Source organism: Tamandua tetradactyla, chromosome 2 (assembly GCF_023851605.1).
Source record: "Tamandua tetradactyla isolate mTamTet1 chromosome 2, mTamTet1.pri, whole genome shotgun sequence".
Taxonomy (NCBI): Eukaryota; Metazoa; Chordata; class Mammalia; order Pilosa; family Myrmecophagidae; genus Tamandua; species Tamandua tetradactyla.
This window is the reverse complement of record NC_135328.1, coordinates 107,928,402-107,955,667: the sequence shown is the minus strand read 5'-3', so window position 1 is coordinate 107,955,667 and position 27,266 is coordinate 107,928,402. Positions and strand designations below refer to the sequence as shown.

At 35.6% G+C, this 27,266-nt stretch overlaps 1 protein-coding gene across 3 annotated transcripts in view; it reads right to left on the bottom strand.

The window, feature by feature from the left end:
• The window catches only part of VPS13A (vacuolar protein sorting 13 homolog A), a 342,631-nt gene that overhangs the window by 143,241 nt on the left and 172,124 nt on the right, over positions 1–27,266 (bottom strand). For all 3 annotated transcript variants that reach the window (XR_013170504.1, XM_077148468.1, XM_077148469.1), the window contains exons 32-33: positions 14,625–14,792; positions 12,479–12,783 (exon numbers count right to left, since the gene is read on the bottom strand). Coding sequence is in view for 2 of the 3 variants with exons in the window: in XM_077148468.1 (XP_077004583.1) it covers positions 12,479–12,783; positions 14,625–14,792 (473 nt within the window). In the remaining variant the exon portion in view is untranslated. The remainder of the gene's footprint in view (positions 1–12,478; positions 12,784–14,624; positions 14,793–27,266) is intronic.

Genomic DNA, 27,266 nt, shown 5'->3' with positions numbered 1-27,266 from the left:
ATGTTTATCTCTTATGTAGTACAGATAATTGGCATATATCATAGTCATTAAATATTTGCCAAATTTAATTTGAGAAACTGGATCAATGGATAAACAAATCATATAACAAAACATGTTAACATATAAAATGTTATAACAAAAACATATAAAAACAGCATATGAAAGCATCCATTTTCCTGTACCCCTATTAATGATTATTAGTATTTGCTTAATTTAAGGTACAAACAACAGTATTTCATTATATTAATTTTTATTTCTTTGAAGGAAGTTAAACATTTCTACTTGTGGGTAATTGGCCACTATTATTCTGGTAAAGAATCATCTAGTTATATACACCAATTATTCAATTTTAACCATTTTCTTACAGATAAATTATTAACCTATTTGTTATTTCCTTGTAATTTTGTTTCCATTGTATAATTTTGTTATAGTCTCATATAGTCAAAGCCAATCAACATTTTTCTTACATATTATTTGCCTTTTAAAAAATATCTTTAGAGACAAAATGCAACCACCTTTAGTTTAGTTTATTATAATTGTACCTTTTACTTCTTGGCCATTATAGAATTCACTTTGAGTGGAAAAATAGGGATTAGCTGGTTTCAGGTTTTACAGAATTCACTGTCTACCTTTATTTTAATCTTTTTTGTGTCTGTACAGAAATACTCAGGAATTTCTGAACTTCTTTCTCTATTCCAGTGATTTACTATTGGTCTTATAAACACTATTTCAATCATTTTAATGTTACATAAATTTTAATATCATTTAGTGCAATTTAATATATTTTAATAGCAGTTATAATGCATTTAGCATCCCTCTTTCCTCATCTTCATTTCTCTTTTTGAAAACTGTTGGAATATCCTGTCTCCTATTTATTCTCCTAGATAAACCTTACAATAATTTTGAAAGTACTCAAAAAGAAAACTCCTGTTGTGATTTTTATTGGGATTTTACTAAATTTACGATGAATTGACTTCTTTACAATACTAAGTATTTTCTTAGACTCTCCAATTTTTCAAGATTTTTTTCTGGTTCTTGGTCAAATCTTACAATTTTTCACATGGAAATATTGTAAGTATTCTTAAAGTTGTTTATATTATAATTAACCACACTGAAAGATTTCGATAAATTTTATCACAAACATGAAATAAACTTATTTGTCTTTATATGCTTTCTGAGAAGTAGTAAGTTAAGTAAATTCCCCAAAATCAATTGTTAAATTAATGCAGGGAAAAAAGTTTATATTCCTAAACAGTAATTCTATTTGTAGAAAATTTATCCTATAAGGAGTTGCCCTAAAGAAACGGAAAGAGAAATGATATCAACCATCATTATAATTTTTTTATAATAGAAAAAAAATTAAGTAGCAAAAAAAAAAAAGGAAAAAAGAAACTAAATTTCTAACAATGGGCAAATGGAATTTTTTGGAGGGGGTTGGGGGTGCATGATCTGGGGATTAAACTCAGGTCTCTACATGAAAGGCAGGCATTCTACCACTGAACTGCAAATGGATTTTTAAAGACTATAGAATAAAATGAAATTTTCAAGAGAAATTATAGACTCAAAGTGAAAATACAAAAAAGAAAATACTTATAGAATACTGTTAAGGAAGAAAACACAATTTATAACACAAAACATTGTCTTTCAATTTTACTTAAGCTAAGTATGTGTCTATTTATATAGAAAGAATTATTTATATCTAATAATTAAAAGTAGTTATATTTGGGTGCTTCATAATGTTGGCAATGTTTTATGTTCACTCTAATACTATTATACGGTTTTTCCTTAATAAAAAATTAATATTTGGGGGGCGGGCAATGGTGGCACAGTGGCAGAGTTCTTGCCTGCCGTGCCAGAGACCCGGGTTCAACTCCTGGTGCCTGCCCAAGCCAAAAAAAGTAATAATAATAATAATAATAATAATAATAATATTTTGGGACATAAAAAAATAATATATATTATGATTTCAGGCTCTAGAGAAATTTTTTGAATTCTTTTTAAAGCAAACCATGTATTTTAAATACAGACCCATATATAATTCACACTTACCATCATTTGAAATACAGATATATACATTTCCTAATTTTAACAGGTTCACCTTTTTACACAGTTCAAACTCCAGATTAATGAACACCCTGAGGCTTAAATTTCTTACTCCACATATGCAGCATATTATTAAAATAGAAATCTCTCATCACACTATTTTCCTGTAGTTTTTGAAATTTCTCAATTCTGCTGTACAAATTATTAAACATTTTTCAATTATCTTCACTAAACATATTATTCATTTCTCATCTTAACTGAAACCTCTGGCTTGCCTTGGCGCACTCTCAAATAAAGGCAGATTTTTCTCCAACACCTTCCCTATTCTACTGCCAAGAGTTTGAAACTATTTTTCTTTATTTGCAATGATGCTTCCTAACTCTCATTCCTATTCCTATAATGATAACACCATCCAGGTTAACTATCTTCTACTCTTGCTATAATCTATCAACAATTAGTCAATGCTTTTTCTTGAAGACTTTGACAACCAGTACCTTTCCACGCCAAGCCCTCTGATAAATGTAGGCAACTTTACTTTATATACAAACCACTCAACACAGGATCTTGACTCCCTAGCTTGTTATGCTTCACCCCCAAAGTCTTCTCTACTCTCCATTTTAATCGCCATTCTCAAGGCTAAACCCAGGATTTTGTTATTTCCTCGAACTGTTTCATCTCTAAAATAACAAAATACAATAAGTCTGGCTCTGATCACTGCCTCCTATTCATTCCCATTCTCTCAATTTAAGTACTACTATGTTAATTTTTCAATATTGAAAGAATTTCCAGTCTAAAATCCCCTCTCTATTTTCTCTTACTCTATAAGAACCTCTTATCTATAACTTTTTTCAGGTCCATTATCCATCAAGACTCCCTTTATTCACAATCCTTGTCCCCACTACTCTTCATTCACACCTAATTGTTAAAAATTCAGTCTTGCCTACGTCCAACTCATTGTTTTCTCCCAAATACCAAATTCTATATGAATATATCTATAAATATATTATTCATTCATTGTTGACAAAATCAACAAGACTGTAACACTGCCATAATACATTCTCCTGGTTTCCCTCCTCTCTCTGCCAATTCCTTAAATGCTGGCATTACTCAGCATTCCTGAAGTCATGGCCCATACTACAAGCTCTCTGCATATTTTATTCACTCCAACGGCTTCAATAACTAGCTAAATATTACTAAGGACTCCCAAATTTAGAAATCCAACAAGATTGCTCTCCTAACCTCCAGACACATATATCCAACTGTCATCTCCACATAGGAGTCTTGCAAGCCCTATAAAGGTACTTTGTCCGTTAGAGAACTCTTTATTTTCTAGTATTTTCCCTGCAATGCTCTCTTATCTCAATGAACTAACTACATGATGGCCAAAAACTGAGTTGACCTGAAGTCAACTTAAAGAGTTCTCCTTTAACCCTCATTTCCACTCGATAATCAGTTACTATTAGTTCTACTTTCATAATCTCTCAAAACTGGTTAGTTTTTTATTACTTCATTTCTCTATGTTATATTAAGTCACTATAGTTACAAACCCAACCTACCAATCTCCAATCTTGTCTCTGTTTCACCTATTTTCTGATAACTCTTCCAAAATTGAAATCTGATTTATACATCCATTCATTAAATTCTTACAACCAACAAACCAATGGCCTAGATGCTATTTATTAAATCTCTTGTAAAGACTGTTCACTACTATACTTCTTGATCATTACACAATGCCTGGGACATATTAGGTTCTTTATAAATACTCAAATATACTAAAATATTTAATTTATGGGAATTTTCCTTTCTGTCCAAAATAGAGAAACATGAACCAAATTTACTTTCCAGCCTGAAAAAGAAAAGACAAAAAAACCAGACAAAATGCATTTATAAAGTGGTTTTCAAGACAAGACATCAGGCAAATGACAGTGATCCTGAGAGAAAGGAAACAAACAAGGTGAGCCATATGATTGCCCTGCTTACCACTGCTTGACAGAATTTACAGGCTTTGGCACTGAGAGGGAAACAGAGGATAGGCTAATTAAATTTCAAATGCCAGTGAAGACACAGCTGCAAAGACAGAACTCTGGAGATGTACAGAAGGTTTCCTTCAAGTATTCAGCAGAAGACAGATTAGCACATACATGTGAGGAAACTACTCAAGGTTCATCGAATAAACTCAAGGTTTATCGAAATCCAAAACTATCCACCACCGAAAGAGGTAAAATTCACAATATCTAGTATCCAATCAAACATTACCAGGAATGCAAGAAGCATGAAAACACAACCATAATGAAGAGAACAATTAATCAATTAAAATCAACCTATAATTGACAAAGATTTTATATTTAGCAGAGAAAAACACTAAAATAACTATAACTATATTCCATATGTTCAATAAGTACACATTAAAAGTATAAAAAAAGAACCAAACTTCTACAAGTAAGAACTACAATATCTGAGGTAGAAAATACACTGGGTGATACTACTGGCAGATTAGCCACTGCAGAAGAAAAACCAGGGCACATGAAGGGATAGCAATATAAGCAATCAAAAATGAAATTAGAGAAAAGAATCTTACAAATGATCAGACCATAAGCGAGCTGTGGGACAATGCACATATAATTGAATCTGAGAAGGAAGGGGAAGAGAGTGAAACAGAAGTAATATTTTAAGAAACAGTGTCACCAAATTGTTTAAATTTAAATAGAAACCAATAAATCTAAAGATTCAAGAAAATCAATGAAACCCAAGAACAAGAAATGTGAAGAAGACTACAGGAAGACATATCATAATCAAATTGTTCAAAACCAACACCGATCTTAAGAGCAGCCAGAAGAAGAAAACCATGTTCAGTAAAAACGAAAAAAGATTTTAAGATCTAATTTAATTGTTGATGTGAACAATGCAAACGATATTTGACACATGAGACTCAGAGTTAGAGCTCTGAAGCTATGAAACTCAGCAGTACTCCATACAGGAACTGTTTAAAAAGCAGAAAAAAGTGATCAGATATGGATTAGAGATATGAATGAAGTTGATCTGGATAGGACTAAGGTATATCAGAAGACTGGGTAAAGGATCTTATCATCCATATTTTAAATCATCAACTTCTGTGTGAGACTAAAGGGAGAGATGTTTATTTGGTGCAAAATTTCTATTATGGGCAGTGCATTTTCTAATTTAATCTGTGTGGACAGTTTTGTTGAACACCATAAGTACATGAAATTTTGAATAGGGCATGAGATTTTGTTGGTTTGTCCAGGTTAGTGTGATACCCTGATGAATCCCAGAGTGATCTAGACAGTGAATAAAGATTTGCAAAGGGGAGAAAGTAGGAAATACTCAACTACCCCATTTGAAGAATTTCTGATATTCTCGCAAGCAGTGGGGACAAACAAATCAATAGGACAAGCCCTCAACCTTGGGGTTCAACCATATGAAACTTATTCCTTCAAAGTATAGGCTAAGTCTACTTAAAACGAGGCCTAAGAGTCACCCCCAAAGAACCTCTTTAGTTGCTCAGATATGGTCTCTCTAAGTTAACATGGCAAGTGAACTCACTGCCCTCCCTGCTATATGGAAAACAACTCCCAAGGGTGTAAATCTCCCTGGCAACAGGGTATGTAACTTCCAGAATGATCTGGGATCTGGCAAAAGGAGGAAGAGAGAAATGAGAAAAAAATAAAGTGTCAGTGGCTGAGAGATTTCACGAAGAGCCAAATGGTTTTCCTGGAGGTTATTCTTACGCATAATAGAGATATCCCTTTTTAGTGTATAGTTTATTGGAGTGGCTAGAGGAAAGTACCTGAAACTGTAGAGTTGAGTTCCAGTAGCCTTGTTTCTGGAAGATGACCGTATAATGATATAGCTTTTACAATGTTAATGTGAGACTGTGAAAAACTTGTGTCTGATGCTCCTTTTATCTAGGGTATAGAGAGATGAGTAAAAACTATGGATTAAAAAATAAAAAATAATAGGGAGGACAAAGATTTAAATAAATTGGGTAGATGGAAATACTAATGGTCAATGAGAGGGAGGGATACAGGGTATGGCATATATGAGTTTTTTCTTTCCTTTTCTGGAGTGATACAAATGTTTAAAAAAATTATTGCAGTGATGAATAACAACTATGTGATGATATTGTGAACCATTAATTGTATACCATGTATGGAATGTTTGCATGCTAAGAATATTTGTATATTTGTATGTTAAGTTTTTATCTCTCTTTTATTTTTTGTATGGGCAGGCACCAGGACTCGAACCTGGGTCTCCGGCATGGCAGGTGAGAACTCTGCCTGCTGTAACACTGTATGCAGCAAAGTGGCCCGCCCTGTATGTTAAGTTTTATCAATAAAAATATAAAAAAAATTTTTAAAAGTGAAATGAAGACATTTTTCAATATTACAAAAGCTGAAAGAATTCATCTCCAACATAACCATACTGCAAATATTATTAAGGGGCATCATTTAGGCACAAGCAAAACAATGCCATTTGAAATCTGAGTCAGACCAAAAGAACAAAGAGCACGATAAATGCTACATACATGGGCAAATATGTAAGGTATTTTTGTTCTATTTAAATTTCTCTAGGAGATAAATGACTGAATATAACAAAAAGTATAGTAGACTTTATATACACGAAAAAGTAAAATACCTTACAATAATAGAATAAAGGTTAAGTGGAAAATGGGAAGTACATCATTGTAAAATTTTTATATGAAAAATGGCAGAATATCATTTTGATGAGTAGCTTTTGATGAGTTCAAGGTGATATTATAAACTCTAAAGCAGCTAGTCAGTTAACAAAACAAGGAGTAATAATAGGCCAAAAAAAGGAAGACAAATAAATAATGATAAATAATCATTTAATCCAAAAGAAAGGCAAAAAATGGGAAAATGGAAGAAAAAATAGATGAGAAAAATCTAAAATAACAAGATGACGAACAAGATGACAGCTCAAATCTAAGCTATTAATAATCATATAAACTATAAATAATCTAAACACTCCACTTAAAAGGCAGAGATCATCAGAATAGATAAGAAAGATTCAACTAAATGATGTCAAGAGAAATTCACTCTAACATAAAGACAATAATAAGTTAAAAATAAAACAATAGAAAAATAAATACCTTGTCAAAACCAGTAAAAAGAAAGCTGGAGAGGAAGATGGCAGAATAAGACACCCCCTAATAGCATGACCCTGGGTACAGAATCTGTCAGAAACAACTTTCTCAGAATTCTGGAAGACAAGCAAGGTCAGATAACAACTCAGAAACAAACAAACAAACAAACAAAAAAAAACACTAAAAAATGCAAGGAGAGACATGGGAAGTTTACTTGTCTAGCCCCACCCTTTTGGTGCATGGCAGTTTGTGTGACCCACAGAATCAGGTTGGCAGCTATGTACATTCAAAGTGTGGGTCACTGGGGCCTGATTATTGACAGCCCTAAACAAAAAGTCAGGTTTCTTTGTACATCAGTTCAAAACAACTCTAAGACAGACTCAGGGCAGGTGCTTGGTTCCCCTAAGCTGGAATTTACTCAGGGAGAAGCAGTGTCAACAAACTGGGAAGGAAGCAGAAAGGTAGAGAGAGGCACTGGAACAGAGTCAGTGCAGAAAGATAGAGCAGAGAAGTGGCGTGGAGCACAGCTGAGCACAGCTGCTTATGGCAAAAAAACAGTGACTGAGACAAAGAGCATATCTCAGATGCTGATTACCAACAGACACATATGGGAGGAGTTCTGAAAGAGGAAAAAAATAGAAAAGGTAGAAGAAAGAATACCTGAAGAAAAAAAATGACCAAAAACTTCACAAAACCAGTACAGACATGAACATACACATCCAAGAAGGACAATAAACTTCATAAAGAATAAACTCAAAGATACTCACACCAAGACAATGTGAAAAAAAACTGTTGAAGGCTAAAGACAAAGAGAGGATATGAAAAGCAGCAAGAGACAAGCAACTCATCACCATAAAGGTAAGGCAGTAGTAAACATATTTAAAGTGCTGAAAGAGAAGCCAAGATTTCTATTTTCAGCGAAATTGCCTGTTCTAGTTTGCTAGCTGCCAGAACACAATACACCAGAGATGGATTGGCTTTTAATAAAAGGGGATTTATTTAGTTAACATATAGTTCTTCAGAGGAAAGGCAGATAACTTTCAACTGAGGTACTTTCTTACATAGGAAGGCATGGGGTGATCTCTGCTGGCCTTCTCTCCAGGCCTCTGGGTTCCAAAACTTTCCCTGGGGGGATTTCTTTCTGCATCTCCAAAGGCTTGGGCTGAGCTGCCAGTGCTGAGATGAGGTTTGCTGAGCTGCCTGGGCTGTGCTAGTTGAACTCTCTCATTTAAGCACCAACCAATTAAATCAAACATCATTCACTGCAGCAGGCGTGCCTCCTAGCCAACTGCAGATGTAATGAGCAACAGATGAGGTTCATGTACCATTGGCTCATGTCCACAGCAATGGAACTACGCATCTTCACCTGGCCAAGTTGATACATGAATCTAACTACCACATTGCTCATCAAATATAAGGAAGAATTTTAAATGTTTCCAGATAAGCAAAAGCTGAGGGGAAAAATCAGAGGCAAATTAAAAAGAACATACAGGGGATGTAAGGGTGGTTCAGGGGTAAAATTCTTGCCTGCCATGCAGGAGACCCAGGTTCAACTGCCAGTCCATGTGCTTCCCCCACCACCCCGCCAAGAAAACAAGCAAACAAGCAAACAAGCAAAACAAAGAACAAACAAAAATTCAACAAATTGTGCTGCAATAACAAGATACATGTAAAAAAGAATGAAATTTGACCTCACCATACAACATACCCCACCCCCCAAAAGCAGCATACAAAATACCAAAACTAGTCGGATGCAGTGAAAGCAGGGCTCAAAGTAAAATTTATATTTGGAAATACCTATATTGACAACAAAGGTCTCAAATCAGTAACTATGCAAGTGGAGGAACTGGAAAAAAGAACAAACTAAACCTAAAGTTACATAGAAGAAAAGAAATAATAAAGATAAAGGAGGAGAAAAATTAAAGAGAAAAACACTTGAGAGAATCAATGAAGCCAAATGTGAGTTCTGTGAAAAGATGAATAAAACTGACAAACTTTAGCTAGGCTGACAAGAACAAAAGCTAACAGTGGAAAATGAATAAAATCCAAAATGAAAGCTGGGACATTACTATGAATCATGCAGAACTTAAAGGATTAAGATAATACTATAAACATTTGTATGCCAAAAAAGAAAAAAGAAATCAGATAATCTAGAAGAATTGGACAAATTTCTAGAAACACACAAACTATCTAAACAGACTCAACAGACCTATAACAAATGAAGAAATTGAGTCAGTAATAAAAACCTTCCAAGAAAGAAACTCCAGGATGAGAGGACTTCACTGGTAAATTTCACCAAATATTGAAAGAATTAATACCAATCCTTCTCAAACTCTTCCAAAAAATTGAAGAGGAGGGCACTCTTCCCAATTCTACAAGGCTAATATACTCTGATATCAAACTCAGATAAAGAAATCACAAGAAAATTATAGAACAATTTCCCTCTGAAGTTAAATGAAAAAAAAAATCCTTAACAAAATACAAGTGAATCAAATGCAACAGTATGTTAAAAATGGTATTATACATAATGACAAAGTGGGATTTATACCAGGAATGCAAGGATGGTTCAACATAATAAATCAATGTGATACGTCACATTAATAGAATGCAGGAAAACAAAATCATATGATGATCTTAATTGGCACAGAAAAGGCATTTGACAAAAGCCAGCATGCTTTAACAATAAAAACACTCATTAAAAAAAGGAATAGAATGAAACTAATTCAATATTTTAAAGGGAATTAATGAAAAAGCCACAAGTAACTGTTAATCAATGGGAAAAGATTGAAAGCCTTTCCCCCTGTGGTCAGAAATAAAACAAGAATGCCCACTTCCACCACTGCTATTCAAGAATATACTGGAAGTTCTGGCGAGAAAAATTCAGCAAGAAAAAATAAATAAATAAAAGGCATACAAACTGGAAAGGAAGAAGTAAAACTATGTCAATTCACAGATGATATGATCTTTTAAATACTACAATTATAAACAAATTTTGTCACAAGTACGTACATTTGAAATTTATCAAATCAGATACTTGAAATATGTACAAATTATTTTCTCAATAATATCTCAGTAAGCTGCCTAAACATATTGAATTAATACTACGTAGAAATGGTATATGGGAAAAGACAGACTAGCCAGAGGCTAAAGAGAGGTAGAAAACAATAGTGAAGTAAAAAATGAAGCAAAATAAAGGTGAAGGGACAAATAATAGAATGAGATAAAAATGGAGCAAGAAAGAAGGCAAGTGAAAGGTATAAATAGAAAGTTGGAAAGCGTTATAGGGCACTGTGCCGGTTTGAAAGAGTTTATGTACCCAGAAAAGCCATGTTTTAATCCTAATTAGTCTTGTGGGAGCAACCATTTCTTCTAATCCCTAATCAGTACTACAGGTTAGAAACTTGATTATGTTATCTCATGGAGATGTGACTCACCCAATTGTGGGTATTAATTTCTGAATACAGGGAGATGTGATTCCACCCATGCCAGGTGAGTCTTGACTACTTTACTGCAATCCTTTAAAAAAGGACGCATTTTGGAGAAAGCTTGAGAATGAGGAGTGTAACAGAGACACAATAACTCCAGAGTCCACCAGCAAGCGACCTTTGGAGATGAAGGAAAATGCCCCTGGGAGAGCTTCATGAAGCAAGAAGCCTGGAGAGGAATCTAGAAGACATTGTCATGTTCACCATGTGCCTTTCCTGTGGAGAGAGAAACCCTGAACTTCATCGGTCATTTTTGAATGAAGGTAACCTCTTGTTATTGCCTTAATTTTGACATTTTTATAGTCTTGCTTTAATTGGAACATCTTCTTGGTCTTAGAACTGTAAACTAGCTAAACTTATAAAATTCCCCTTTTGAAAAGCCATTCCATTTCTGGTATATTGCATTCTGGCAAACTGTTATAACAGGCACTAAATCCCATGTTCATGGATAGGAAGACTTAATAATTTTAAGGTGTTAATACCATCCATTTCAGTTTGTTAATGCTGCTGGAGTGCAATATACCAGAAATGGATTGGCTTTTACAACGGGGGTTTATTAAGTTACAAGCTTACAGTTCTTAGGCCATGAAAATGTCCAAATTAAGGCATCAACAGGAGGATACCTTCACTCAAGAAAGGTGTCTGGGGTTTCTGTCACATGGGAAGGCACATGGCAATGTTTGCTGTACTTCTCTCATGGCTTTGGGTTTCAAATAGCCCTCAGTTCTTGTGAGTCTTTCTGGCTTCTGTCGGGGCCTTCTTTTTCTGCATCTTCAAATGTCTGTGTCTAGACATCTGCTCTCTGTATCAGTTCTCCAAGCATCTACAAAAGTCTGTGACTAGGCATCTGCTCTCTATTGTCTCTCTCTCTCTCTCCATGAGCTCTTATAAGGACTCCAGTAAACTAATCAAGACCTACCACGAATGGGCAGGGCCACGTCTCTATGGATATAATCTAATCAAAGTTTCCCCACAAACAGCAGTTCTGCCTCCCCAAGATTGGATTAGGTTAAAAGAATATGGTTTTTCTGGGGTACCTAACAGTTTGAAACCAGCACGCCACCTTACGTGATCTACAAATTCAATGTAATCCTTATCAAAATCCTAGCAGTCTTTTTTGCAGAAATGGAAGCAGTTTTTTTTTTTTTTGCAGAAATTCATAGAGAACCCCAAAGGGCCCCAAACAGTAAAGTCAATATGGAAATGAAGAACAAAGTAGGAGGTCTCACACTTCTCTATTTCAAAACTTGCTACAATGCCACTGTCACTGCAACACTGTGGTATAAATACAGACATTGAGACTAATGGAAGAGAATTGAAGGTTCAGAAATAAATCCAGCATCACTAAATTTAACATTACCAAATACAGAACAGATACAGAGCACACAGTATAAAAGCTCTGCAACAATCTGGATATTCATTTATTACTCTGATCATTAATTTTTTGCCCAATTATCACATAAGGTTGCATTCTACTTCTTAAAAAAAAATTTAGAGAACCAGATTCAAGGAACAAAATTTAAAAGTTTGAGATGCACATTGCAACATAAAAGCCCCCACCTCTTCTTCAGTCTTCTTTGTGTAGACTTCCTCAAATAATAAATTTTATAGTTCTCCCCATTCCCCGAGGAATAATTTTCAAATAATTTCTAGGATTTTAAAATCTAACAGACTAGAATTAAAATACCAAAAAAATACTTAGAGAAGTAGCCAAAAAAATCAGTACAATTATTAATAAAAAAAAAAATCCCATTGTAAACAGAAGACTTTGATGCAAACAAAGCAGAAAAAGATTGCATTCTACCAAATATACCTGTGTAAAGATTACCTGTATAGTCGCATTTCACTCAGCTTTACTGTTATCAAATCAATAACAGGTGGGGGGCTGCTCTGGCTCTCTGCTATCACATGGAACGTATTTGTCATTGTAATTAGGCCAAAATCAGCAACAAAAACGTTATCAGAAACTGGAGACTGTGGAATGACCACAACTGGGGCTTTGATGTTAACATCCAATGCCATTCTAGTACTTCTCTGTGCCAATTCTTTTACACCAGTGGCAGCCATTCCTGCTGCCTGAACAGTTGCCTCAGCCAAGGCTTGTTTAGCTGCTTGAAAGTTACCTATAAAAGCCTGCAGAACGAAATGAACAGCACTGAATTATATATTTCAATGTGAGGTTAAAAGAGGAAACCTGAGGTAGTATATATATATATCACTAGAATAAAAACAATAAAAAAAGAAAACTTTAGGTATTATATATATCACTAAAATAAAAATCTAAAAATAAATCCATAGACTGTACAACACTGAGTGAAGTTTAATGTAAGCCATGGACTACAGTATAGTACAATTAGAAAAAAGTTTGTTCATCAATTGTAACAAATGTACTGCACTAAATGCAAGTGTTAATAATACAGTAGTATATGGGAACCCAGTATTTTATGCATGATTTTTCTGCATACCTACAACTTCTCTAATACAAAAAATAACTTCAAAAACCCTACAAAGACAACAGAATTATATTCTTAAGGTTACCATTAGCGAGTAAGACTTTTAAGCCTACCACTAGTGAATAGGACTTATTAAATGTATATTAATGCTTATGATTTTATCTCATATGAATAACTTTTACTTAGTACAATCAAGCATAACTTATTTATTCAGTCTAATTGTATATATTAAATCTTAATTTCTCCTGCAAAATATGAGAAACAAAAACATATAATTCACAAATGCAGTGGAAAAGTCTAGTCTCTACAACAAAGCAAACCGGGGATATTATAAGACTCCATCTATATCTATTTCCTTTATTTTTTCACATTAAGAAAACAATTTCATTATATTTCCTTATCCAAACACAATGGACAAAGAGTTTATGGCTCATAATATAAAAAACAATAAAATATGCTTCTTCAAGAACTCTAAATCAAGTTTTCTAATCTCTGAATTCTAGAAAAACCCTCAATAACATAAAATATAATTACCTAAAATTACGGTTATTTTCATGTTTACAGAGAAAAACACGATATTTTTATATTCAATAATTTCTGCATATAAAATGCTGTCAGAGAAGTGAGCAATAACTTATGCTTATGCATTGTAAAAATAATTTAGGCAAGAAACACTTGTTCATTTTTACTTTTCTGTGTACAAAAGAATATTTTATGATTACAGAAAAAAACTGCATTTTAGCTTCAATTAGAAATAACACAAAATAAGCAACCTCATTTAGAACAACTTGAAATTCAGAAATAACAAGAGGGCTCTACATCTTCCCAATATATCCAAACATATAAATACTCTCTTTGCTTATATCACCATCCTTAGCCTACTTATTCCATTAATACCTTAGATTTGATTATCTTGTTTCAACATCAAAATAATTAGAGACAGCATTTTAGAGAAATAAATAGTGAAGTCATAGAAATAAGTATGCCATTCAGAGGAAAAATGATCAGCTGACAGCAAGGTAAAAACACAGGAAAAAGTCTATAAAAAGTAGAAATAGAAACTCAAATAGCTCAAGAGAGTGTATACAGGGACTAAAGCTCACACTAAAGTCTCAGACAATCACAAACTTACAGCACAATAGTAAAAAAAAATTTCTTAATGATGACCTGAGACCAAAACAAAATTCAATTACATATTCAGCATTTTTAATTAGAGTGGGAAGCAAGGCAAAACAAAGAAAAATTTAAACCAATAGCATAAAAAATTAAGAATTCATTTAATATAGATATATATAATATACAAAATACATGTTTCAATTAACTGGTATATTCCCATGTGATAGTATATAAATAAGACACTACACATATTTCAGTCATTTTGATTAATTTTAACTATAAAATAGTGAAGAATCAAGAAAAAAAATCAAGTAAGGAATTCTTGTTCTTTTCCATCTAGGTTTGATGCCCAACAAACAATTTTCAACTAGTATAAAAAAAAAAACAGCACAGTACCATACTTACCAATATAGAATATAGAAATTTTGTGACAAAAACTACTTCAATGCAACCAACAGTTAAATTAACTTCAATGTCAACCACATTCATATCTGTATATGCGGAACCAGCAGTTGCATCCATGTAAGAAACCATTTTGAAGCTAAAGACTTCTTTTCCAGTGATATAAACAGCCTTAAAAAAGAGAAAATTATGACAATCCATTGCTGAAATGATCTGCCTTCAGTACAAAAATTAAGCAAAAAAAAAAAAAAAAAAGAGAGAGAGAGAAAAGGCATACTTTTGGAAAATTTCCCAGGTATTCAAATTAAGTACAAATAAGGAGACAATTCTAACACCCTTAGGAGAACTTAAACTGCAAGGTTCTTAAATTGGTGATGGCAGCTCCCTTTGTGGATCATGAAATCAATTTAATAGATCTGGCCCAGCATTTTTTTTTTTTTAGCATTTTTTAAAAAGAGACAGAAGGAAATATATCAGAGTATGTATTTTCATTTAGTGTGTCTACTCGCATACTGAGAGTCACTTTATAAATGCAAACCTTTGTTCACTGACAGAAAAGCTTGAAAAACATTTCCTAATAACACTGTACCAACCAAAATCTACTCTTCTTGATTTGAGGTACTTGAATGGGTTTCCAAATTCTCCAAAGGGGCTCTTCTTATATCTATACTTCTGTTCCTTATTAATTTGTAAATATCCATCTCATTTGCTGACCAAGAATTACTTACAGTGGTTTAGAATCTCAATCTCTGTAATACTAGTTTTAAAACAGTGAGGACAACAGCAGATCTGAATTGTTAACAAAATTTTGAAAGATGGACAGAGTACTAAATAACCTTGTTTACAGTTTTTTCCACTCTCCTAAATGCTAGAAAAGGGTAGGGAGCTGAAGAGCCATCAATACAGAATTAATTACAACCTCTGAAGCCTGAGGTACAAGATGAGGCTGATAAGAGCCTAGAAGCTCAGTTTTTCTCTGGGACATAGAAAAACGGAAAGAGGGCCATTCTAACTCCAACAACAACAACAAATGCAGAAATCACAAAAATCTTAACTTTTCTAGAAACCTTTAGAGATCTGAGGTCAAAGGACAGCCAAGTGGCCTAAATCTATGAAAAAACAGGCATCTCCAAGGAGACATAGAATATGGGCACTGACTGGCTCATCTGTGGGTAGAGGACAGTAGAAAGGGACACGAAGGTACCATACAAGTCAGGTAAGATGAATTTATCTAAATTTTTCAAATTAATTGCTGAGGTTGACTGGGAGCTAATATGGGATAAAAACTTTCTAGAGCCTCCCCTGGGAACTCATGAGGAAGACTATGGGTAGGACAGAAGAACAGAAAAAGTTCCCTTGGTACAAGCCTGAAAGAGGAGAAAGCTTCCAGGGCAGGAAAGACCCAAAACCCTACAAGGATTATTCTCTGCTTAGAAGAAAAACCTTAAGACATATGGGAAAGGGCAGCAAACTATTTATTACCCTCAGGGTATATGTGAAGACCCAAACCCCAAGGGACAAGGTTAATTTAAATTCCCTTTATATCTGGGGGAAGAACAAGAAGCCCTCCTGTGATTAGACCATTAGAGACCCCCTTTAGCTACATTCATGGGAGGATATTCCTCCCACGCAGAAGTCACCAAAGATATGAAGTCAGATGCCATGGGAAAGAAGGACAGGATTACCAAAAACGCCCCATGTCTGAGACCTAGAGAAACAGGCCTGGCTTAGACTGAAAGTGGAAAATGACAACATACAAGCCCCTCATGTTTCTCTAGTAAGCACTAGAGAACAGCAGCAGTCTCTAATATCACAGAGAGAACCAAGAATGCAGAAGGAGCATTTTCTGAGGTACAGGAGTAGAGGAAAGGTTAAAAATTGAGCATGAAGTTGACACATTGCAAACCACCTGCCCTCCCCTATTCTAGCAACATAGATCCTACCCTAAACACAAGCTATAGCTGAAGGAATATGAAGCCTGTGGTACACTGAAGTAATCACAGTAAACAAGAAAACCCAAAGCCAACTTATTTCTCTACTAGATCGCCTGAATTTCCTACGCCAACAGCCTAAGAGGAAAAGAGGTTATAAATACTATTTATTATAGTTTCAATTACCTTACATGATGTTTGACATTAAATAAATAATTGTAAGAAACCCAAAAGGCAAGAAAAAAATACACAACAAATGATAATCCAATCAATAGAATCATATTTACATAAAACACAGATGTCAAAAAGACCAAACAGGGAATTTTAAATGACTACAGCTAATATGGTAAAAGGTCTAGTGGAAAAGGTGGAAAACACACATGAACAAAAGGACAGAGATACAGAAAGAAGAATAAAGAGTCAAACACAAATATTAAAGTAACAACAAAGAATATCTTCAATGGTTCATTTGTAGATTCAACGTAGCTGAGGAAAGAATCAATAAAGTTGAAAATAAGTAAACAGAAATTAGCCAAACTAAAACACTGTGAGAAAAAGAGTAAAAAAAAATAATAATAAGTTGAATAGAACTTCAGCTAATGTGAATCTAACAGGAATTTTTTTTGAGGCAGAATGAGTCAGTAGAGAGGGATTGAGAGGGAAATAGAGAGAGACTGAGAGAGAAAGAGACTGGGGGGGGGGGGTAGAAGAAATATTTGAAGAGAAAATGAAAAATAATGTCAGATTCAAGAAGCTTAAAGAATGCCACCAGGACAAGTACCAAAACATATGTCACACACATGGACCAAACATATTCAAATACTTAACATACTCAGAGATAGACAACAGATAATATACAGATGAACAAATGCACACACATACACATAAGACTTCTAGTCAAAACTACATGAGACAGAAACAATGAAATCGTATCTTTACAGAGTGAGCCATAAGCGTAACTGTCAAGCCTGAGTTCTATACCAGCAAAAATGTCACTCCAAAATTAAGGAAAAATAAAGGTTTTACTCTGGCTCTCTTTTCTCCATCTACTTCCCCCCTCCCCCCCCCCAAAAAAAAGTTGAGGGAATTCATTACCAGTTGTAGAGATTTGAGGCTCTGTGTGCCTCAGAAAAACATGTCCTTCAACTTAATCCATCCCTGTGGGTTTGAACCCATTGCAAAAGTAGGACCTTGTGATGAGGATACTTTAGTTAAGGTACGGTCTACCTCAATCAGGATAGGTCTTAATCCTATTACTTGAATCCTTTATGAGCAGAATGAAATTAAGACAGAAACAGAATGCTATAAAAGCTTAAATTCAATGGAACAAGAAGAGAAGGGAGAGACCAGAAGATGCCACCATATGCCTTGCCAAATGACAGGCCAAGGACCAAGAATCACAGGCAGCCAGTCCTAGAACACCAGAGTTTTTGGAAAGAAAGCATTCCCTTGATAACAACTTGATTTGGATCTGTCCCAGCTTCAAATCATGAGCAAATAAATTTCCATTGTTTAACCCAATGAATTTCATAGTATTTACTTGAGCAGCCTAAGAAACTAAAATACCAACAGAATTTCATTATAAGAACTGATAAAGAGCATTCTCCAGGAAAAAAATAAATGTAATAGAAACTTGAATCTACATGAAGAAATGAGTTCCAGAAATGGTAAATATAACCGTGTATGTTTGAAGCTGATAGTTAGCCCAGAAAAGGCCATGTTCTCTTAATTCATTTCTGTAGGTGCAGACTTATTGGTTAGGTTATTTCAATCTGAGATGTGACCTACTACATTCAAGGTGGGTCTTAATCCTTTAAAGAAGATAAAAGGCAAGAGTTTAAAGAAAAAAGCAATGAAGAAGCTAAGAGAGGACCCACATAGGAAACCAACGAAACCAAGAGACACCAGCCGTGTGTTTTCCCATGTGACAGAGGCATCCCAGATGCCAGCAGCCTTTTTTGGAGAAGGTATCCTCCTGCTGATGCCTTAATTTGGACATTTTCAAGGTCATAGAATTGTAACTTGTAAGCTAATAAATCCCCATTGTTAAACACCACTCCATTTCTGGCACATTACATTTTGGCAGCTTTGGCAAACTGAAAAAATAACGTATTTTTAAAATTATTACTCACTCTAAAGGAAACCAACCAAAAAATGGTAGGTATATATTGTTTCAGCATATGCAAAAGTAAAGCATATGACAATAGTACCAGGAAAGATAGGAAGCTGGAATTACAGTACTATATGATCATTACACTATATTTGAAACTATAAAGTAGTATCTGATGGTAGACTATGATTAAAGATAAGTATTTCCTATGGAATCCATGAAATGGACTATTATATAAAAAATCCAAAAACAGACCAAAAAAAAAAGAAATGAAGAACAAAATAAACAACTACAGAATGGAAAAAAATAGTGATAGAGTTAGAAGATTTTAATCCAATTTAACAATCACCCCGGCAGATTTTTTAAATGGTCTAAACACAAATTAAAAGGCAAAGATGGTCAGATTGAATATAAAAGCAAAAACCAAATAAATACATGCTCTCTATAAGAAATCCATATTAAATATAAAGACATAGATAAATTAAAAGTTACAGGATAGAAAAAGATATACAATACAAACACTAATCAAAGAAATGTGAAATGGCTATATTAACCAGAGATAAAGAAAAATAAGGACTATTTCCAAGGATAACAAGGGCGATTACATAACCATAAAAGGATTAATGCACTAAGAAGGCATAAAAGTCCTATATCCATGGATACATCTAACAAGAGCTCTCCAAAACACATGAAGCAAAATGTGGGAAAACTGAAAGCAGAAACAGACAAATCCACAGTTATAGTCAAGACTTTTCCTCAGAAATCAAGAGAACCAATAAACAGAAAACCAGTAGTCTTAACAATTCTATCAATCTACTTGACCTGTCTGACAGATATAGAACATTTCACCCAACAACACTTAAATAAACAGTGATTTCAAGTACACATGGACTAGCAACCAAGAATGACCATATACGTCTGGGCCAAAACCAAATATCAACAAGTTTAGAAGACCTAAAATAACTTAAAATTTGTTATCTGCCCTCAAAAACAAAATATCAACAAGTTTAGAAGAACTAAAATAATTTAAAATTTGTTATCTGCCCTCAATGAAATCAGTGAAACAAAGAGACCTGGAAAATCCCGAAATATTTGGAAGTTACATACCAAATTTCTAAATAAACCAGGGCTAAAAGAACACCACAAGATAAAGTAGAAAATATTTTGAATTGGATAAAAATTAAAATTACAGCATATTAAAATCTGTAGAATGCAGCTAAAGCAGTGCATAGCACTAACTGCTAATATTACAAAATAAGAAAGGTCTCAAGTCAATAATCTGAGCTTCCATTTTAAAAGAAAAAAAAACTAGGAAAAGAAGAACAAATTAAATCCAAAGTAAGCAGAAGGAAATTTAAAATGAGAACAGAAATCAATGAAACTAAGGAAAGAAAATCCACAAAAAAAAATCAATTGAAATAAAAGCTGGCTCTTTAAAAAAGTCAATAAAATAAAGAACTCTGAAGCTGGACTGATCAGGGAAAGAAAAAAAAAAAGATAGAAATTACCAATCTCATCTGCTATGATTCCATTTATTTAACATTCTGAAAATGACAAATCTATAGGGATAAAAAACAGGAATGATTTCCATAACTCAGAGAATGGAGGGTGATTAACTACAAAGAAGATGAGTAAATTCTGGGGGGTAATGGATCTATTCTATAACTTGAAGTTGATGGTAGTTACACAACTGTATACTTTTGTCAAAACTCATAGAACTGCATATCAAAAAGAGTGAATTTTGCTGAATGTAAAATTATGCCTCAGTAAATATGAACACAAAAATAAAGAAAGAATTTTATATAAGAGATACCAAGGTCCCTAGAGCCTCTCAAATACACCGGCACTTTCCTGCCACGGGCCTTTATGTTTGCTATTTCCTCTATCTGGAATGCTCTCCAGAAGACTTACATTTTCTCAATTGATTAAGCTTTCTGTCAAATGCCTCTTTCACAGACAGTCATGTCTTGACAATCCTAAAATACTATTCTACTAGCTATCTATCAAACTATTCTACTTTATTGATTTTCAAAGCATTTACTAGACCCTAATATTGTTTTATATTTATTGAATTCCCCATGAAAAAAAAGGTCTTTTCATCTTTTGATTTTATTTCAAACACTGTTTAAATTAATTAATGAAAAAAAACATTCTGCTTAAGTATATGAGAAGCCATGTGACTGTCCCTCCCCCACATTCACATAAGAAAAAAATGTGCTGAAGACAGAGTTTAGAGCAGAGAGACTGTGGTCAAGGAGATGCTAGGCACAAATAAGGGGTAAATAAATAAAACACCACAGGGAGAATCAGGCATTCTAAGTGAAAATCTGTAAACTGAATGGTGAAGCCTCACATTCTTCATGCAACTGGCTCCAAGAATCTAGAATGTCAGGCATACACAAATAATGGCACATTTCTCAAAGGAAATTGACTAATCCAAGAGAGAAATATCTTCAGACACTCTCAATTTTTAGGACCATAAAATGACTGAACCACTGTCTGGTCATCTAACATGATGTCTACCTGTCCAAAGTTCTACCTACACAAATAAGCTCTCAATACCTAGGCAAAAGGATAAAGTTCTATAAAGGAAAGAAAGTCAAAATGTCATAATAATTGTCATTAGCAACACTAGGCCATAAGTCATAGAAAAGCATGTTTCAGATCATCTAGGAAAGAAAATGCAAGCCAAAGATTTAAAATCCATCCAGCCAAACTACTCTTCAAATAAAAGTATCAGGGAACAGGTAAATACTCAGGAAATAGAGTTTTTATGAGCCCTATGAATCTATTTAAGAAGAAACTTTTGAGAAGCTAAAACAACTATAGATATCAACATAAAGACTAGCAAAATATTCCATGTAGTAAATGACAAAAATATATTTAAATTAGAATATTACATTTTGAACCCCTAATGAAATAATGGCAGCTATCGTCATTCAAAGAAAGAAAGACAGACACCACTGCCTTCTCTGAAAATACACAACACCAACTATGAAGTATTCTTTCCAACACAAAAACTCTGAATTTGACCATGTATGAAGATTTAACTATCATTTTCGAGGAAACACAGAAAACAGAGGTACATATTAAACAAATCAGAAAAATACAATCAGCAAAATCCAGGCTGTGGAAAATGCTACAGAACAAATAAGATAGTTGCTTCAATAAGCAAAAGGAAAGGAGAGAGGGTAAAGGAAAGAAGGAAAAGAGGAGGGAGGATGGGGAAGAGAGATAAAAGGAAACTTACAGACTGAGACAGATTTAAAAGACATATAAAATATATGCACTTTGCGGACTCCTCTGGATCCTGACTGAGATAAACTGAAAGGAAAAAAATTCTGAAACAAAGAAAATGTGAGCACTCATTGGATGTTTGATGACACCAGAAAACGATTATTTTTTAAAGGCAAAATTCAATGAGACATTTTTGTTTGACCTTGAAAAAGAACATTCTAAAATTTAGATGGAAGTACAAAGGTCCACCAAATAGTGAAGGCGTTAATGGAGAAGAACTAGGCAGAAAGCTTATTATAAAACTAAAGATTAAATCAGTATGGAATTAAGAGGCAGTTATAATGGTTAGGAGCATAAAGTAAAGAGTCACAATGCATCCAGGATAGCAGACCAAGCTCTACTAGCTATGTGACCTAAGAAGTTAAACTTTATGTACTTTAGTTTCTTTATCCATAAAACTGGAAAATGAAGTTCCTATCATCTCTTTGGCATTTGCAAGGTTTAGATAAATTAATATTTATAAAGCATTTAGAACAGTATACAACACCAGGTAAAGACTATTACAGGTATGTCTGCTACTACTACAAGGATAAACAAGGAAACCACTGAAAACAGAACAGAGAACCCAGGAACAAACTCATCATATATGGGGTATATTTAATATCCCAAACACTGCAGACAAGTGAGAAAAAGATAGCTATTTCAATAAATAGTATTGTGAAATTAAGCGCCATTTGGAGGGAAAAAATAGAATTAGTCCACAGCCTCATCCATTATAAAAATCAAATATAGGCTCCCGCCGCCATACAGCCCTCCTCTCCCTCTTTCTCCGAGGGCGGGCGGCGCTCCCGCCGCCATCCAGCCCTCCTCTCCCTTTCTCCGCGGGCGGGCGGCGCTCCCGCTGCCATCCAGCCCTCCTCTCCCTCTTTCTCCGAGGGCGGGCGGTGCTCCCGCCGCCATCCAGGCCTCCTCTCCCTCTTTCTCCGCGGGCGGGCGGCGCTCCCGCCGCCATCCAGCCCTCCTCTCCCTCTTTCTCCACGGGCGGGCGGCGCTCCCGCCGCCATTCAGCCCTCCTCTCCCTCTTTCTCTGCCGGTGGCGCTCCGGCCGCCATCCAGCTCTCCTCTCGCTCTTTCTCCGCCGGCGGCGCTCCCGCCGCCATCCAGCCCTCCTCTTTCCCCTTCTCCACCGGCGGCGCTCCGGCCGCCATCTTGCCCTTCCCTTTCCCCTCCTGCTCCGGCAGCACTCCACCCGCCATCTTATCCTTCCCTTTCTCCTCCTGCTCCGGCGGCTATCCAACCATTACCGTGCCCTCTTCCGCCTTCACTGCCTCCTCCGCCACTGTCCTCGACAGCCTTGCCAGCCTCACCTTTCCTCCTCCAGAATAGCTACTAGGGGAGTAGAAACGATACAGAACAGCTCCCAGACCCACGACAGAGATCAAAAAGACAGCGTACCCCATCCTGGAATGGCTGACTGTCTGGGAGAACCAGCGCCGGTGAGATCGCCGAGGGGCGTGGGCTTTCCCGGGCGGGAAGGCAAGCAGCCGGAGTCCCTCCCTTCCTCCTTCCCAGGCCAGTTGGCAGAATTGGGCAGGCGGTCCCCTCAAGCCGCGGCGGCTGGCGCCCCCACCACGCGAGGCTCCCGGGACCAACTGAGAGAATTGGATTGGAAATCCCCAGACCGCGGAGAACGGTGACCAGAGGGGTCCCTTCCAAACACGTGACTCCCTGGTCCAGCTGGGAATGGTGCACTCTCCCGGGCTGTGGCGGCTAGCGCCCTACCGCCATGCTTGGTGCCCCGGGCCGACTTTTGGAAATTTGGTCGGGCGCTCTCCCGGGCTGCGGCGCCCAGCGACCCTCCCCGCATTTGGACCCGCGCGCCGACTGGCACTCTTTCAAGTCGCTTCGGCTGGCGAACCTCCCCCACGGCGGGAGTTACCCAAAGTTAAAGGATCCACAGCACCTTTTACTGGTGGAACCCGCAGACAAACGTGGGCCACGAGCGCCACCTACTGGGCAGGATAAGAAAAACAGAACCCAGAGATTTCACAGAAAATTCTCTCAACCTGTTGGGTCCAACACCCAGGGATATCTGACTAAATGCCCAGACGCCAGCAGAAGATAACGGATCACGCTCAGAAAATTGAAAATATGGCCCAGTCAAAGGAACAAACCAATAGTTCAAATGAGATACAGGAGCTGAAACAACTAATGCTGAATATACGAACAGAAATGGAAAACCTCTTCAAAAACGATAAATCGATAAATTGAGGGAGGACATGAAGAAGACATGGGCTGAACAAAAAGAAGAAATAGAAAAACTGAAAAAACAAATCACAGAGCTTATGGAACTGAAGGATAAAGTACAAAAGATGGAAAAAACAATGGATACCTACAATGATAGATTTCAAGAGACAGAAGATAGAATTAGTGATTTGGAGGATGGAACATCTGAATTCCAAAAAGAAACAGAAACTATCTGGAAAAGAATGGAAAAATTTGAACAGGGTATCAGGTAACTCAAGGACAATATGAACCACACAAATATACATGTTGTGGGTGTCCCAGAAGGAGAAGAGAAGGGGAAAGGAGGAGAAAAACTAATGGAGGAAATTATCACTGAAAATTTCCCAACTCTTATGAAAGACCTAAAATTACAGATCCAAGAAGTGCAGCGCACCCCAAAGAGATTAGACCCAAATAGGCATTCTTCAAGACACTTACTAGTTAGAATGTCAGAGGTCAAAGAGAAAGAGAGGATCTTGAAAGCAGCAAGAGAAAAACAATTCATCACATACAAGGGAAACCCAATAAGACTATGTGTAGATTTCTCAGCAGAAACCATGGAAGCTAGAAGACAGTGGGATGATATATTTAAATTACTAAAAGAGAAAAACTGCCAACCAAGACCCCTATATCCAGCAAAATTGTCCTTCAAAAATGAGGGAGAAATTAAAACATTCTCAGAAAAAAAGTCACTGGGAGAATTTGTGACCAAAAGACCAGCTCTGCAAGAAATACTAAAGGGAGCACTAGAGTCAGATACGAAAAGACAGAAGAGAGAGGTATGGAGTAAAGTGTAGAAAGAAGGAAAATCAGATATGATATATATAATACAAAAGGCAAAATGGTAGAGGAAAATATTATCCAAACAGTAATAACACTAAATGTTAATGGACTGAATTCCCCAATCAACAGACATAGAATGGCAGAATGGATTAAAAAACAGGATCCTTCTATATGCTGTCTACAGGAAACACATCTTAGACCCAAAGATAAACATAGGTTGAAAGAGAAAGGTTGGGAAAAGATATTTCATGCAAATAACAACCAGAAAAGAGCAGGAGTCGCTATACTAATATCCAACAAATTAGACTTCAAATGTAAAACAGTTAAAAGAGACAAAGAAGGACACTATATACTAATAAAAGGAACAATTAAACAAGAAGACATAACAATCATAAATATTTACGTACCGAACCAGAATGCCCCAAAATACGTGAGGAATACACTGCAAACACTGAAAAGGTAAACAGACACATATACCATAATAGTTGGAGACTTCAATTCCCCACTCTCATCAATGGACAGAACATCTAGACAGAGGATCAATAAAGAAATAGAGATCTGAATATTACTATAAATGAGCTAGACTTAACAGACATTTATACGACATTACATCCCGCAACAGCAGGATACACCTTTTCCTCAAGTGCTCATGGATCATTCTCAAAGATAGACAATATGCTCGGTCACAAAGCACGTCTTAACAAATTTAAAAAGATTGAAATCATACACAACACTTTCTCGGATCATAAAGGAATGAAGTTGGTAATCAATAATAGGCCGAGTGCCAGAAAATTCACAAATACATGGAGGCTCAAGAACACACTCTTAAACAACGACTGGGTCAAAGAAGAAATTGCAAGAGAAATTAGTAAATACCTCAAGGCGAATGAAAATGAAAACACAACATATCAAAACTTATGGGACGCAGCAAAGGCAGTGCTAAGAGGGAAATTTATTGCTCTAAATGCCTATATCAGAAAAGAAGAAAAGGCAAAAATGCAGGAATTAACTGTCCACTTGGAAGAACTGGAGAAAGAACAGCAAACTAATCCCAAAGTGAGCAAAAGGAAAGAAATAACAAAGATTAGAGCAGAAATAAATGAAATTGAAAACATGAAAACAATAGAGAAAATCAATAAGACCAGAAGTTGGTTCTATGAGAAAATCAATAAGATTAATGGGCCCTTAGCAAGATTGACAAAAAGAAGAAGAGAGAGGATGCAAACAAATAAGATCAGAAATGGAAGAGGAGACATAGCTACTGACCTCACAGAAATAAAGGAGGTAATAAGAGGATACTATGAACAACTTTACGCTAATAAATACAACAATTTAGATGAAATGGACGGGTTCCTGGAAAGACATGAACAACCAACTTTGACTCAAGAAGAAATAGATGACCTCAACAAACCAATCACAAGTAAAGAAATTGAATTAGTCATCCAAAAGCTTCCTAAAAAGAAAAGTCCAGGACCAGACGGCTTCACATGTGAATTCTACCAAACATTCCAGAAAGAATTAGTACCAACTCTCTTCAAACTCTTCAAAAAAATTGAAGTGGAGGGAAAACTATCTAATTCATTCTATGAAGCCAACATCACCCTCATACCAAAACCAGGCAAAGATATCACAAAAACAGAAAACTACAGATCAATCTCTCTAATGAATATAGATGCAAAAATCATCAATAAAATTCTAGCAAATCGTATCCAACAACACATTAAAAGAATTATACATCATGACCAAGTAGGATTCATCCCAGGTATGCAAGGATGGTTCAACATAAGAAAATCAATTAATGTAATACACCATATCAACAAATCAAAGCAGAAAAATCACATGATCATCTCAATTGATGCAGAGAAGGCATTTGACAAGATTCAACATCCTTTCCTGTTGAAAACACTTCAAAAGACAGGAATACAAGGGAACTTCCTTAAAATGATAGAGGGAATATATGAAAAACCCACAGCTAATATCATCCTCAATGGGGAAAAATTGAAAACTTTCCCCCTAAGATCAGGAGCAAGACAAGGATGTCCACTATCACCACTATTATTCAACATTGTGTTGGAGGTTCTAGCCAGAGCAATTAGACAAGAAAAAGAAATACAAGGCATCAAAATTGGAAAGGAAGAAGCAAAACTATCACTGTTTGCAGACAATATGATACTATACGTCGAAAACCCGGAAAAATCCACAACAAACATACCAGAGCTAATAAATGAGTACAGTAAAGTAGCAGGTTACAAGATCAACATTCAAAAATCTGTAGCATTTCTATACACTAGTAATGAA